We start from the raw sequence: 14516 nt of genomic DNA, 5'->3' as shown, positions 1-14516 counted from the left end.
CATGCAAATGATCTGATGGTGTCTTTTGTTTGCAGTGGTGACTCCGGAGCCGCAGCTCAATCGAGGGTCACACAGAAAATAGGGTACTTTTTATTTTACTTTTTAATTAACTTTATTTTAACTCGCCTTCCACGCAGAAAAGAAAAGCCCTCCGCGGCAAAGGTTACTTTTTCTTTTAGTGATGACAAGGAAGAAAATAGTAGATGTTTATAGAATAGAATGTTTGTGGTTTTGTGAATAAAAATGCACTAATTTAAACCACACTTGGTTTTGATTCATTATGAATCAAAGGCAGTAATCCTCCTCTCTCCTCTGTTCTAGCCTTGTGGACTGTGGAGTAGACGGGCAGCAGTTTGCATCTATAGGGAGCATCATCCACAGTTGTCCTTTACTGACAGAACTGGAGTAAGCAGTCCCTTTTTAATATTTAACATTAATGTGTAAACTGCAGTACTGAAGGGAAATATATTAATAAAAAAGTATGTTTGTTCCCATTTAGTTTATCGCACAACAGCCTTGGTACGGAGGGAGCCGAGTTCCTCTGTTCAGTTCTTCCCTGCTTGCCAAATCTGACTTCACTCAGGTCAGAAGCTTTTCACATTTGACCAGCACGTCATGTTTTAAAGTTCTACTATAATGTATTTCCGCTGTCATCAACAGTATTGCTTCCAAAGAGAGTACTACGACTGTGGTTGAGAGGTTGTCAGAAGCCTTCCTGCAGTCTAACTCCATCCAGCACTTGAAGTGAGCAGCACATTTTATAACATCTCTTAATCACTTTCATCCATTAAAAAAAAAGGATTTTATATATATACACATGTTCCTAAATGAAAGGAGAAGTATAACACCTACTGTTTGGCTTTTTTAGACTGACCTCTGTATCCTAAACATAAAAAAGACACCGAACTCAAGGGATGAACTAGTGTTGTGTCAATCAGACAAATTAGCAAAGGACCAACTTTAAAGTGTATCTTTAGGCGCTTTGCTCCCAGTTCTTTAGTTGAATCTACAAAAAACGCCAAAGAAAACAGACATTAAATAGTATTTTTGCACCAACGAGGCGATTCCCAAAGAGTTATTACTGTAGCTGAAAACTAGATAGGAGAGCTGTGGCAAAGTTGTGTCCTCAAGCTTTAAGAAACAAATCCAGCTGGCACAGGAGCTGAGAGGCGCTTCTGCTCCGTCAGTTGATCCGTCGACTGTTTGCTGAAGCCTCATCAGAAATGGTCTCAGTGAAAGTGTGGCTGTGAGGAAGCCGTTCTTAAGTTAGGGACAGAATAAGATAAACATTCCCGTCACACTCCCTGGTGAACGCCCTTCTGTTAATGTTGGTGTTTCCATAATCTTTTGTGGACTGGTGGCTCTAACCTTCCTCGCCTTCTTCCAGTCTATCGGGTCACGGAATCAGTGACACGGCAGCTCAGAACATGAGCAGGTTGTTGCCCCACCTACGATCACTCAAGTAAGTGTGTGTGAAATATGCTTCTGTTCACAATCAAGTGAAACAATGTGAAAAATAAATGGTTAAAATTGCCATGTATCTTTTCTGCTGCAGTCTTTCCCACTGTGTATGCTACATGTCTGGAGCGCTGCAGTTAATTGAAGCACTGGGACTGTGTGTTATTCTTGAAGACCTGTGGTAAGACATGCACACACACATACAGTACATAGAACAATACAGCTGTTTCTCCTGTTGGATAAAATAGAGTGGCATGTTGTGTTTGTATGTGCACCCCAAGTTTGGATTGTGTGCCCCTGAAAGAGGAAAGCAGGGCAGGTCTGGCACAAGCTCTGAGGAAAATCAACTCCATACGCCGTCTCAGGTAAGAAACACACTCAGTTTTTTTTTTTTTACTGTAGTCATAATCCAAAAGCTTGGCTTGTTCTTCACCACATAGTCTTCAGGGTTTATTATAGACATGGAACTAACAGAGCAAAACTCTTCCAAGCACACATCTTTACTGCTTCTACCACAGTGCGCTATCACAGTGCATTTATGATGTAATATGCGTGCTCGCGCTGTCAAAGCTGCTCATATTGCAGCCACTGTTGGTGCAGTTTGTCGTACCAACATGCCACCAGCCCCTTGGGAATGTCATAATTCATTAGTAGGATCTGATCCTACTGATTCCCCCACAGGAAAAATTAATCCCTCATCATTCCCTGCTCTCTCATAGTGCTAAGCTCTAAAGTGTTGTTAGCTGGCAAGACAGAGTATAGAAATACAGATCATATTTACATGGCCATAAATACTCATCATATATCTACATATCTATGTATTTAACATACTTTGTGTGTGTGTGTGTGTGTGTGTGTGTGTGTGTGTGTGTGTGTGTGTGTGTGTGTGTGTGTGTGTGTGTGTGTGTGTGTGTGTGTGTGTGTACCAGGCTGAATGAGATTGTCACAGCAGTGGATCAATCAGAATCCAAGAGCGTGCTGGATCTCCTTGCTGCCATGGAGGGACACACACATTTAGAGGAGATTGAGTGAGTCTTTCACACATACATGGCACTTGCTGCAAATTACCAAACACGATTCCCCTTCTTTCAGTCTGTCATTAAAAAAGAAAAGGTCAGCATCAACAGTGGTGAATTTACTCTCTCTCAGGCTGGAGGGCTGGAGGTTGGCTGACAGAGGAATAGAAGAGCTGAACAGACTCATTCCTAACTGGAAGGAGCTCAGGAAGATCAGGTATGAACCTAATGCATGGAAATGATGTAAAGTTTGGATTTTGCTCATCTCCAATTCCTATAGCTGCATTTCCAATGTGTTTTTTTTTTTTTTTTTTCAGGATATGCTCACCTTTACTCCAAGAGAAATATTTTAGTGTTCTTTCTTTGGTCACATGATCTTTTATAGGTTATTATTAGGCACAGGGCCATTTATTCTTATTATTAATCCAACAATAAGTTAGCTCCTGCTTTGGCATTTAATTAATATCAATGCAAGTTAGGGCATAAATCAAGATCACATGGTGAGAAGCCATTCAAAACATTCCAGCCATTTTAATGGACTGTTATAACCTGTCAGTTTTTGAAATTTCTTCTATCCTAAATATTCCACAGTCAACTGTGAGCGTTCTTATTGCAGAGCTCTACAGAGTAGATTTAACCGTAATGTGCAGGCGGCCAAGTACTTCTGTCCATACAGTTTAAATGTAAAGTTTGAGCATTTCTAAGTTCTAAGGGGAAGAATCAGAAATGGCACATCATAGAACACTTTGCACAATATGTTAACAGCTTATTAAAAACTATTAATTTTACATTTTCTGTGTGTGTGTGTGTGTGTGTGTGTGTGTGTGTGTGTGTGTGTGTGTGTGTGTGTGTGTGTGTGTGTGTGTGTGTGTGTGTGTGTGTGTGTTCATCCTCCAGGCTTTCAAAGAACCTAATCAGCGACCAATCAGGAGAGAAGCTGCTCGACGCTTTGAAAGGCTGTAGGCACCTGGAGGAGCTCTGGTAAGAACTCAGTGACATTTTTATGTCTGGCTTATTCCTGTAAATGAGTTTTTGGAACTTGAATGCAACACTGTGTAAGAGTCTGTACGTGCACACAGCTGATGAGGTGAGTTAACATTTTAATGCAATAAACATGTTGCATATTTATACGTCGGATTGTGCTCTTTTCCAGTCTGTCCAGTAACGCTCTGGGTGACCTTACGGCTGCCAGGATGTCCCTCGTTCTCCCGTCACTGGCACATTTCACTGTGTTAGAGTAAGTGTCACACATGTTTATATGTTCTTATTGATATTTATTTTTCCTGTCACATATTCAAAGTTTTTGTCTTTATGTATTTGTGTGTCTTATGCAGCATTTCGCTCAATCGTATTGGGCGTGAAGGGTCTGTTAGTCTTTCCAAAGCAATAATGTGCATGAAGAACTTCAAAAAGATTAAGTAAGACTCATTTGCTTTGATTATTCTCAGCATAACAGCTCACACATGTAACTACTGTGTAACTACTGTTACTGATGGTTTCTTTTTGTTTAGCCTGACCTCTGTTGGGACTTCAGAGCTTGGTGCTGTTGCTGCCAGTCTGGTTCACTGCCCCCTCATGCAGGAAGTTGGGTAAGATTACTTAAAAATGACCAAATATTTAATCAACTTCCAGTGTTAAACACACACGTCCCCCAATTCCATAATAGGTGGGACTAAATTAACTGCAAAATTTTCCTCCAGTTGTTTTTTTTGGGGGGGGTTGTAGGTAACAGTTCAGTTATTTAATCTATAATTTTATGTGACACTCGTTTTAAATTGCAAGTGATTTTTAAATAGTTGCATCTTTCTTCGCACTAACTCTTTCAAGTGTGTCCTGAAAGATAGAAGTTTTGTGTGACACTCTGGCTTCTGCCCTTTGACCCTCGTTCTCCGTGTCTCTTGGTGTCTGTCTAGTCTGGGCTGGAATAACTGCCGTGATGAAGTGGCACTGGAAGTGGCCAGGGTTTTGCCTGCCTGTCGCATGCTGACCCGGATAGAGTGAGTTTGAGAAAACCACACATGTACCAACAGACCCACAACTGCAAGAGTTTTGCTAATTTCCCTCCATTTTTATGTCTGTTTACATGTTCATATGTACATCATTTAGGCTTTATTTTATTTGTAAAGAATATACGACTGTTGGCTCAGTACATGAGAATCTAAGTGTTTTATTTCTCCTAGTCTGGAGTGCAACAGCTTGAGTATTTGTGGAGCGGAGGCTCTGCTTAAAGCCTTAAGGTTTTGCCCTGCTCTGCAACTGATCAGGTAAACTTCCTGTACCTCCAGACCTGCTTTATCTATTGAAACCTTATTAAATTCTAATGTTGTGATAAATGTTCTATTATTTATAAGTGACTGAAATTGCTTTTAGACTGTGGAAGAACAAAATCTCTGAGGGTGACGTCTATAAGCTCGGTCTGAGGGACCGGAGGATGAATTTCTCTTCCACCTAATATGATCTGCACAGCGGGACAGTGCAGAAGCACCATTCCAGTTCATCAGCGTCGGCAGAGATGATCAGTCCAGTGCTTCTTCTGCGCACATGAAATTTCTTTTTGATTTTCAAAAAGAGCTGTACAGTTTGAATAGCTTTGATAGAAGAAAGAATGTATTTTTGAGACTTTAAATTGCTGAATGTGCACTGATTGGCCTTTAGTTTCACAAAGCAGGAAACAGATGGGACCGACTGAAAACATTTTTTTGTCCGGCCCATGAGGGATACAGTTTTTAACCTGAAGTACCAGCTGAGCTTGGGCAGTTGTTCCTCTTTTGGAGGGCGTCTCATACAGACAAGCCTCTGTTGGCACACCTCAGCTAGATCTTCCTTGTGGGAATCCAAAACATTAAATTTCTACACATTTTACTTCCATCACCCCCCCCCCCAAACTCCAATATTGTGATATGTCCCAACAGCAGACAACAACACAAAAGTGCTGCTGTTTTGAAACCATCACCAAATACATAACCATGATTCTTTCACACAGGTCACAGACCAGCCACCTGCTTCCAGTTTGATCAGTGTGGAAGGGAGAACACATGCACGCACACACACACACACACACACACACACACACACACACACACACACACACACACACACAGCAGGCCCCGCCAAAGCTTGAGTGCTCAGTTCTATGGGACTCACGGATAATGGTATTCTGTTATAATGGGGCTAAAAATGTTACCATATGAGGGTCGTTTCAAACAAGTTACAATAAAGTTAGTAAAAGTCACAAAGTACAGTTTAGAAAAAAAAGATTATACTAACTTAAGTATGCACTTAAAAAAGTGTGAAATCACTAAAACCGTGTCGAGCTCCATCTTTCAGTGCGCGCACCATCACTGCTCTTCACACCGACCCAAACTGCTGTGAAAACAAAGGCCAATGTTGTGTTATTTTCCTGTGTGGAAACAATGACTGTATGCTTGCATACTCTGATGAGTCACTTTGCACTGTAGCGTGTTTACAATAATTAGGGGCCACATTACTGAAAACACAAGAAATCATGAACTCACAGTAAAAGCAAAAAAAAGAGTTATACGCTCTTATGGTCATTCTAGGTTGTGGTCTCTAACCAATGTGCGTATTTATTACAGCTGTTTATCAGTGAAGGACACAAGATATTGTTTTTATTTATTGAACAGGCGTTACTTTGTAATTTGCTGATGCTGTGTTGATGCCCCCTGCTCTGAATCTAATGCAGTTCTTAGTCTGTATGTATTTGTTCAATTTTTTCCATTTTTATTTTGAGCTTTGCAGAGGGGTTTATGTAAGGTTGTGATTTGAGTTCTCACCAAACAATTTCCTGTATTCTTGACATTCATTGACTTGCATTGAGATGTCACCTGATGCTTATAAAAAATTACTTTCCATCTGTATTTTTTTAAAAATGGCTAGCTGCTTAACAAAGAATGTGTTGTGGATGTCTCATTTTTTATTTATGTTCTCTTTACGACCTCTTGTGGTCAACACGGGTACTGCAGAAGAGGAAGCGTGGGCCCTTTTCGCTGTAGGTGTTTGCTGTTCTTCAGTAAGTAAGTAATTATGATGGCTGTGTTCCATTTAGCTGCCTCAATTTCAGCACATCATCGGCAGCTGGTAAAGTTAAAGCTTTGCTTGCTTTGATAAGTGAAGGCGTTTCCTGATCAGGTAGTAGAAGAAGAAGAAGAAGAAGAAGAAGAAGAAGAGGTAGGCAACCACAGTGTCCTACACACAGATCCCAGAAAATCTAAATGTGGGGCAAACGTGTGAGCAATTCTGGGAGATGGTCTGAAACGTTCATACACAATAAACTGTGCGGGTTACCAGTTTGCATTTGAGTAAAGATAAAGAGGAGCTGATGTTTGTTCTTATAGTCTTTATATACTCTTGTATTATCTGTCATTTCACTTTTATTTCAGCTGCTGATAATCTTCAATGGGGGTGCATCCTAGGAGTATCTACCGTGGCACTTCACGCCATATTTTTCCTTTCCTGCAAAATACTTTTATCCAAAGAGACCAAACCTGTATCTCCCAGTATAAACTGACACTTCATTTCTTTAGGGTAGTTTCCACCATTCTCACCAAAATCTGTAAAGCTTGTGGCTGTTTGCTGCAGTAGTTTTAGCAACAAAACAATCAAACAAAACAGCAATTAAATTATATTAAAAGTGCAATGATAACATTTTTAAAATGGAAAAAAACATCAATATTGCACATGTTGCTCTAGTTATTTTTGTATTCGTGGCAGAAGAAGGATTTGGTTCCTAGAGATGCAAGTATAATTTTAAAGTAAATTGTGAATACAATGGAAACAATAAAAACAATGATAAATGAGCATACTGCTGTACATATTTTTGTTCTGTGTTTTGACTGAATGTGCATTTACTGTGGTTGCCAGTGCTGGAGCAGAAGCATAAAGCAATCACCTCGGAGCTGGACTGTTGTTGGCTAAATATAATGTGCAACTTGGGCATTGATATCTGTACCGTCCGCAACGGAGTGTCAGCAGAAAATTAAATGCAAAATTTTAAAGTACACGTTTACACACACACACACAAATCCACATGTATACGAAATACATTAAGTATTAAATATTTCGGGTAACACTATAAATAGATAAATAACTAGCAGGGCATTCTCTGCCTGGGCCTACTCCCTATTCTATAATTTCATGGAAAGTTATACGGATCCTCGCCTAATGGGTTCTTCCTTTACCCGTGCGCCATTGCTTTTCCAAGTTTCAATAAATTCGGCTCTGTAGTTTTTATTAATCTTGCTCACAAGGGGCACCGATCGCACACGAAGCACTAAACGGAAGCGGGTTTATCTGCTCGACTCTTCCGCTTTTGTTTTGAAAGTGAGGTTGCCGTACTTCCGCTGCCAGCGCTGTTGGCTTGATTAACCTCTGTCCTTCAGTGGCGCCGGGCGCAGAGAGCGCAGTCCACGCTGCGAGGATGACTTATGTTCACACACTGTTGCGCCTTCCAGGATCCTCCGGTTAAAAATAAATGAATAAATTTAAAAAAATGCCAACGTCAGCTTTCACTCCTTTATAGAAAAATTGACTCTTTATTCTCACTATTATTATTTATCTTCACTGTGCGCAGCAATTAAAGATTTTGTTAAGTGACAAGCGGCGGCGAAGTTGGTCGTCATTTACCGAGGTGAGTCAGTTTTCACATTTTCCTCTTGGATGTACATTTGAAGAAGAGATCTGCCAGCAGCTCCTCAGTCAAAGGGGAACCGGGGAGCTGCTAAGGCGCAAAAATAACCAAATGTACAGCCAGTCTGCTGCTCATTGGGGTTAAATACGGAAGGATGTGGGGAGACTGTCAGGTTTTGATGAGCATCTTGCATGTGGACGAATTTCACAGGAAATACAGTACAGTACAGAGAGGCACGTTTGTGTTTGTTTGTTTGGGTGAAAGAGAGTTTTAATCTCTGTCAGTGTAAGTTGGCACATCTCTCTCCTTGATTAATATTTGCAGCCTGCTCTTCATCGCTGTTGGCCACTTTGGGCACCAATATGGCAACACCGGTCCTGTAATTAAGCTTACAGCGCGCGCAGAGCCTTCTGCTGGGCTTAACAAGTTGGCATCAGCTTCCACGCGTTTCCTCCCTCAGTCACTTTAAACTGCCTGCGCATCCTGCAGATAAGTGGATCAGGTGTGACCGTATTTGGCAGGGTCAGCACCGCCGGAGTGCAATATTTACCACAAAAGTATATCATGTAGCCAAAACGGGTACAATGCCCTAAGAGCAGCTCTAGGTTGTTTAGTGCGACAATGCAAGAAAAAAATGCAGCTGAGAGGGTTCAGCTGCTTTTAGACAGCCTTTAACATGTGTGTTCTCAAAAACTGGAGTCCAGATAAAGTACAGTACAGTCTGACACTTTTTAAAGCTGCTCCGGTGCACTGAAGTCGTCTTTTCTGTGATGCCTTTTTAATCTTAATCACTGAGATTTTTTTTTTTTTTTTTGTGTGTGATGGATGCAGCAAGTGTCTGCTCAAAGCTGGGTTTATCTCACTCTGTGCTCCTTCTTGGACTGGAGTTAATAGAATCAGTGAATACAGGAGACAGTCGCTGAGACCGAGAACAGTGAGTGAGTGAGCAAAAGTAGTTGAGCCAGTCAAAACAAGCTTTTCGCCACCTATGAATGATGAAGTGAGTGAATGAAAATGTTGCACTGGTATTTTCAGTGCATCACCACTACCAGTGTGACATCACAGTGGAGCTGAGCGGGAGGAGCACGCTGCCTGTAACACATTAGTATCTTAGCAACAGACAGCATCCTTTTAGCATGCCGCTGTGAGAACAAAACCGCTGTTTTGGGCAATGCGCTGTTTATTTGTCCTTAAAGCCGCTGGGGAATTATTTCAAATACAAGTTACCACTGAGAACGTGTTTGCACAGTTTTTACTAAACTCAGCAATTGTTTTAAGATGAATGTGTGTGTGTGTGTGTGTGTGTGTGTGTGTGTGTGTGTGTGTGTGTGTCTGTGTGTGTGTGTGTGTGTGTGTGTGTGTGTTTCCTCTTTATGTCTTTTCCATTCCTAGCCTGAGGCTTCTGTAGTTGGGAGGTTCTGTGATGGCTTTGATCTGGGCTTAGGGCACTATGTGTGTGTGTGTGTGTGTGTGTGTGTGTGTGTGTGTGTGTGTGTGTGTGTGTGTGTGTGTGTGTGTGTGTGTGTGTGTGTGTGTGTGTGTGCGTGGTCTTTGCGATGCTTAATACTGGATATCATTGGGATTATCAGAGGGTAACTATGACTGACACAATGCCCCCAGTGGATTTTTCACACCACTGGTGTTTTATTCGTGCTCAGTGGGTATTTTTAGCCAAACAGAATCATTAGTGGGATGAAGCTGTATTTCTCAAAGGGGCTATAAAACCACAGGTGATGTAATGTAATTGGGATCTATTAATTGTGTACATTTCCCTCCTTTCTTTAGATCACACATATGTTAAACTCAAAAAAAAAAAACGTGACTGTAAAATGTTTCTTCCATTTGACAAATGTCAGACACTGAGTCCTGTGTGGTAATTGTGTCCTCTGTGCGTGAGAACAGATACAGACACCCAGGGCGTGGGGATCTTGTGTTCTCTCCTCAGCGATGTCTCCAGTAATGTAGGATTTGCTTGGATACCAGTGTAAGATGAACACACGCACATGCTTGTGTGTTAGAGTTACGTAAGGGAAACTGCAGGTTATCCTGGACGCCGGCCATCTGTGTGTATGTAACAACAACCTACCGTTGTTGACATTACGTGAGAGTAATGCATTTATTTATTCACTCTTCATGGCACTGGCAGATACTCTGAGCTGATTGTGACCACAGGTTACAAATGATATTGATATTGGCTGTTTATTTTTATTTTTCATGATAGCCTGGCAGGAAAATATCCACACTTCCTTTTTTTGTCTTTTTAAATGATGTGATGTTTCAGCCAGGTTTCTGTTTTAGTTTCGTCTAATTAATTGGCCCTTTACAGAGCAGCCATTTTGACTCAGGGTAAACACAGGTGTGATTAATAACTCTAATTATGCCTCTGTTTCATTAGGATGGGGTGCTGGTGCATGCTCGCTGAAAAGAACGGGACCATAATTTAGTTTTATCAGTTACACCTGTGTTTGCCTTGCTGTCACACGCCAACACGGCTGCTGTGAAAAGGGCTCTGTTAACATGCCAATTCCAAAAAAGTTGGGATGGAGCATAAAATGTAAATAAAAACAGAATTGATGATTTGAAAAGCTCATAAACAGAAAATGTACCACTCTAAGAAAAAATAAGGTAATTTTAAATTTCATGAAAACAACACGTCTAAAAAATTGGGATGGGGCAGCAAAAGGCTGTAAAGGTAAGTGGCACTAAAAAGAAACAGCTGGAGGAACATTTTGCAGCTAAATCAGGTTATTTGGCAGCAGGTCAGCGACATGATTGGATATAAAAAGAATTCCTTAAAAGTAAAGATTGGCAGAGGTTCACCAATCTGCGAAAAACTGCATCTACAAATCAGACATGATCAGAATAATAATCAGAATAATGTTCCTCAATGTAAAATTGCAAAGACTGAGTACCTCATTATCTATAATACATATTATCATCAAAAGATTCAGAGAATCTGGAGAATTTTCTTTGTACAAAGGGGGGTCCAGAAAACAGTTTGCCGTGCCAGCCACAGATTGAAATTAAAGATCTGAATCGAAGAAGAAGCCATATGTGAACATGATCCAGAAACTCCACCATCTTCTCTGGGCCAAAGTTTATTTAAAATGGACTGAGGCAAAGTGAAAAACTGTTCTGTGGTCAGATGAATCCAAATTTTAAATTCTCTTTGGAAAACATGGATGCTGCATCCTCAACACTAAAGAGCAGAGGGACCACCATGCTTGTTATCAGCACTCAGTTCAAAGCCTGCATCTCTGGGGGTGCATTAGTCCCTATGGAACTGGCATTTTGCACATGCTGAAAGGTTTTAGATCAACATATGTTCCCATGTGTCTTTTTATAGGAAGATCTTGCATATTTCAGCAAGACAATATTAAACCGCATACCGCCTCTATTACAGCAGCATGGTTTCAGCTGCCTGCGGTCCAGACCTTTCACCATTTAACCAAAAAAACAACAAAGCAGACCCAGGACTGTTGGGCAGCTAGAATCGTGTATCAGAAAAAAATGGGACACCATTCCAGCTGCTCACCTCCCAGATGTTCCAAGATGTTTACGGACTACTGTTAAAAGAAGAGGTGATGCTACTCAGTGGTTAAATATGGCTCGTACCCATATTTTTAGATGTGTTGCTGCCATCAAATACAAAATTATTTTTCTTTTTTTAAATGGTACACTTTCTTTGGAATTGGGGTCATAAATTAGTCAGTTGACAGAAAAGCAATTTGTTTCTATAATATGTTTCTAAACATTTCTATAAACAGTCTATAAAGTGTCAAATATTTCCTGCTGCAGCCTCCTAAATATCAGAGTTTTATGTATTCATTTTTGTATATAAGGGTAAAATGAATATTTGGGGATTTCAGATAGATAGTCAAGTAGTTGAATAAAACTAAAAGACTTTTAAGGCATGGGGCTGCTGGAAATTTTCTTACAATTTATAGACAACTGTAAATCAGGAAAAATGTTCAGCAGAATAATCAATAATGAAAATAGTTTCTAGCTGCAGTGCTCGTAGCTCCGGGCTGCTGTGCCATACTTTCTGCCAAAAGTTTTTTTTTTTCCTTTTATGTTATTTTCAGCTGCAGTTTGGCTTAGTTTCTCTTGAAATTGACCTTTCAAAAACAACGTCTTTCAGAGGCAGCCTGGTAAAAGGTCTTGAAGACAAACCTCTCCCATATGCTCCACTGCTTTGATGCAGACTGTAATAGCTCTGCTATGATGGGAAGTCTGCAGAGGATAAACTAATTTAGTTTGTGAAAAAACACTCACTACTTCACAGAACCAAAACTTGCATCTTCAGGTGTAATGTTTCCACCAACTAACTGTACAAAATGCAGAGATTTGTAATTTACTGTTATGATATCACTGCAGAGAATACACTGAGTTTTGTTATTAATAATCAGAGCAGCTGCTGGTTATTTTTTTGTCAGCCAACAATGTAAAACTCTAACATTATTGGTTAAGTAGGCAAGTATGAAACCAAAGGTCCTTTTGCTCATTTCTGCCTGTTTGCTTTCCTTCAGGGTGATCAGCTGTGACCATGGCCTACACACTGGGCTTGGCCACCGACGGCCAGAAGCGCAGTGTCGGACCTCAGCACTGCGTCACTCGGGTGGAGCTGTCGGTCACTGCGTCCAGCCTGCTAGATCGAGATGTAGCCTCCAAGTCGGATCCATTCTGTGTTCTCTTCCAAGAAGTGGATGGAAACTGGGTGGAGGTACAGTAAGGATGGAGAGCTGATGAGTCAGAAACTCGGGAAAAATGGTGATGGTGAATGAAACGGCAGATTGAAGTGGAAAGACTGAACAGAGATTTGCTGTATTAGTGTTAAGATCATAAGTAGTCGAACTCATGTTGGTGCTTCCTCAAACTGTGATTGCAATTCCAGGGAGGTGGAGAGAGAAGATAAAAGGGATGCAGAAATAAAAAGATTGAGGGGAGGATGGAAAATTTGAATAATTCTAAGAAGTGCTTTCAAGGTTACATCCACCATGCCGGCTCCTCAAGGAAAGGGAACCACAAGGGTTTGTTTGTAGTCTACGATGCTCTGCAGGAAGGAGCCTATAGGTTGTGAGCCAGATCCAAAGTCATGTCTTGACCATCTGGCATCAGGCATAGCATGCTGAGCCCAATAGGATGTTGCAAGATTCGTGAGCATCATTTCAATGTAAGACAAGTACTGTAGACTCAGGCAAAGGCACAAAAACCGGAGGGAAAGTCGATAATGTGTGTTTGACAAGGAGGCCCACTGTTTTAAACCATGGAGCTAAAATGTGAGGTTTCAGGAGAATGCATCATCATGTTAAACTAATAATTTTGTCAGAAATAAACTTTGGAATAATGGAAAACACTAAAAGCTGCTGCTGATGGCATTTAAAGAGGTTTTTTTGGCTTCCTGTTGCAAAGCTGCTGCATTTGAGTTGCTTAGAACTGAAAGGAATGTGTTCACACTACAGAATATAAGAGGAATATTTACAACTTGACAAGCTTACTTCACTTTAACACTCAGCAGCCGGACATTTGAGGAATGAAAATACTGTAAAATGTTCAAAGAGCGTCTACAAAAGCTTTTGGCTCTGAAAAATGAAGCCCATACAGACGTACCTTAAACCTGCATCCCTTCTAATGATTTGTGTGGAACTATATGGGAAAACATCCCTCAGCTCACTTTCTCTGTGAAGCCAGGCTAACAATTTGCCTAAGTTTCACAGATTTCAAAAAGCTCAGGTGCTGTCTTTGAAAAATGAAAAGCTTGAGACCTCACAATGAACTTTACAAACCAGTGGGTGGGGTCACAGTGGCTGCGTGCATCTTTTTCACACAGCCTGTGGAAAATGAAGGCCTTCGGCTGCGGCATTAGCTGTTTATTTGATTTTAAGTGGCTAGTAGTATTTTTGACACAGACGTGCATTTACAGGTCAGAATCTGGTAATTACACATATAGTGCCTTCATGGACCAAAGCTCAGTGGTAAAGCCACTCAGGACTGTGTTTGTATGTGCATCTCCTTCACTCACCTTATTATAGCATTAAATCTAGGCAAATGACATAAGACATCACTATATTTGAACCAGAGCACAGGTCTAATCAGCATAAAAAGTGATGATATTTTAGGTACTTTTTACTGTTTAGAAAAAAGGTGAAGAAGTAAACAACTACCTTACAGTCCTTTTGAAATTGTTTCTGGGCAGCAGAGCCTCTCATTGGTGGTGATGATGGTGATTAGGGCGAGCCTGGCTGGGTTGGGTTGTACTTAACTGTTAGCTGCAAATGCCAACAAACTGGGTGCCGGGCTAAAGCCAACACTGATGTCAACTCTGTCGCTACATAGTAACTCCAAAATGTCTCTGATTCCCAGAAATCTGTATTTGATGTGTGGTTAGTGGCCTG

At 40.8% G+C, this 14516-nt stretch overlaps 2 protein-coding genes across 3 annotated transcripts in view; both read left to right on the top strand.

The window, feature by feature from the left end:
- nlrc5 (NLR family, CARD domain containing 5) overlaps positions 1-6424 on the top strand; it is a 33756-nt gene extending 27332 nt beyond the window's left edge. For both annotated transcript variants that reach the window (XM_030731104.1, XM_030731103.1), the window contains exons 41-56: positions 36-83; positions 322-405; positions 500-583; positions 661-744; positions 1388-1462; positions 1556-1639; positions 1740-1823; positions 2388-2486; positions 2608-2691; positions 3372-3455; positions 3628-3711; positions 3809-3892; positions 3986-4063; positions 4388-4471; positions 4655-4738; positions 4845-6424. In XM_030731104.1, coding sequence (XP_030586964.1) covers positions 36-83; positions 322-405; positions 500-583; positions 661-744; positions 1388-1462; positions 1556-1639; positions 1740-1823; positions 2388-2486; positions 2608-2691; positions 3372-3455; positions 3628-3711; positions 3809-3892; positions 3986-4063; positions 4388-4471; positions 4655-4738; positions 4845-4926 — 1306 coding nt within the window. In that variant the 3' untranslated portion in view covers positions 4927-6424. The remainder of the gene's footprint in view (positions 1-35; positions 84-321; positions 406-499; positions 584-660; positions 745-1387; positions 1463-1555; positions 1640-1739; positions 1824-2387; positions 2487-2607; positions 2692-3371; positions 3456-3627; positions 3712-3808; positions 3893-3985; positions 4064-4387; positions 4472-4654; positions 4739-4844) is intronic.
- Positions 6425-7908: 1484 nt separating this feature from the next.
- cpne2 (copine II) overlaps positions 7909-14516 on the top strand; it is a 51106-nt gene continuing 44498 nt past the window's right edge. The window contains exons 1-2 of the mRNA XM_030731720.1: positions 7909-8121; positions 12651-12844. Of these exons, the coding sequence (XP_030587580.1) occupies positions 12668-12844 (177 nt within the window). The 5' untranslated portion in view covers positions 7909-8121; positions 12651-12667. The remainder of the gene's footprint in view (positions 8122-12650; positions 12845-14516) is intronic.

The sequence above is a fragment of the Archocentrus centrarchus genome, chromosome 6 (assembly GCF_007364275.1).
Source record: "Archocentrus centrarchus isolate MPI-CPG fArcCen1 chromosome 6, fArcCen1, whole genome shotgun sequence".
Classification (NCBI taxonomy): Eukaryota; Metazoa; Chordata; class Actinopteri; order Cichliformes; family Cichlidae; genus Archocentrus; species Archocentrus centrarchus.
This window is presented reverse-complemented; position numbering and strand designations above follow the sequence as displayed.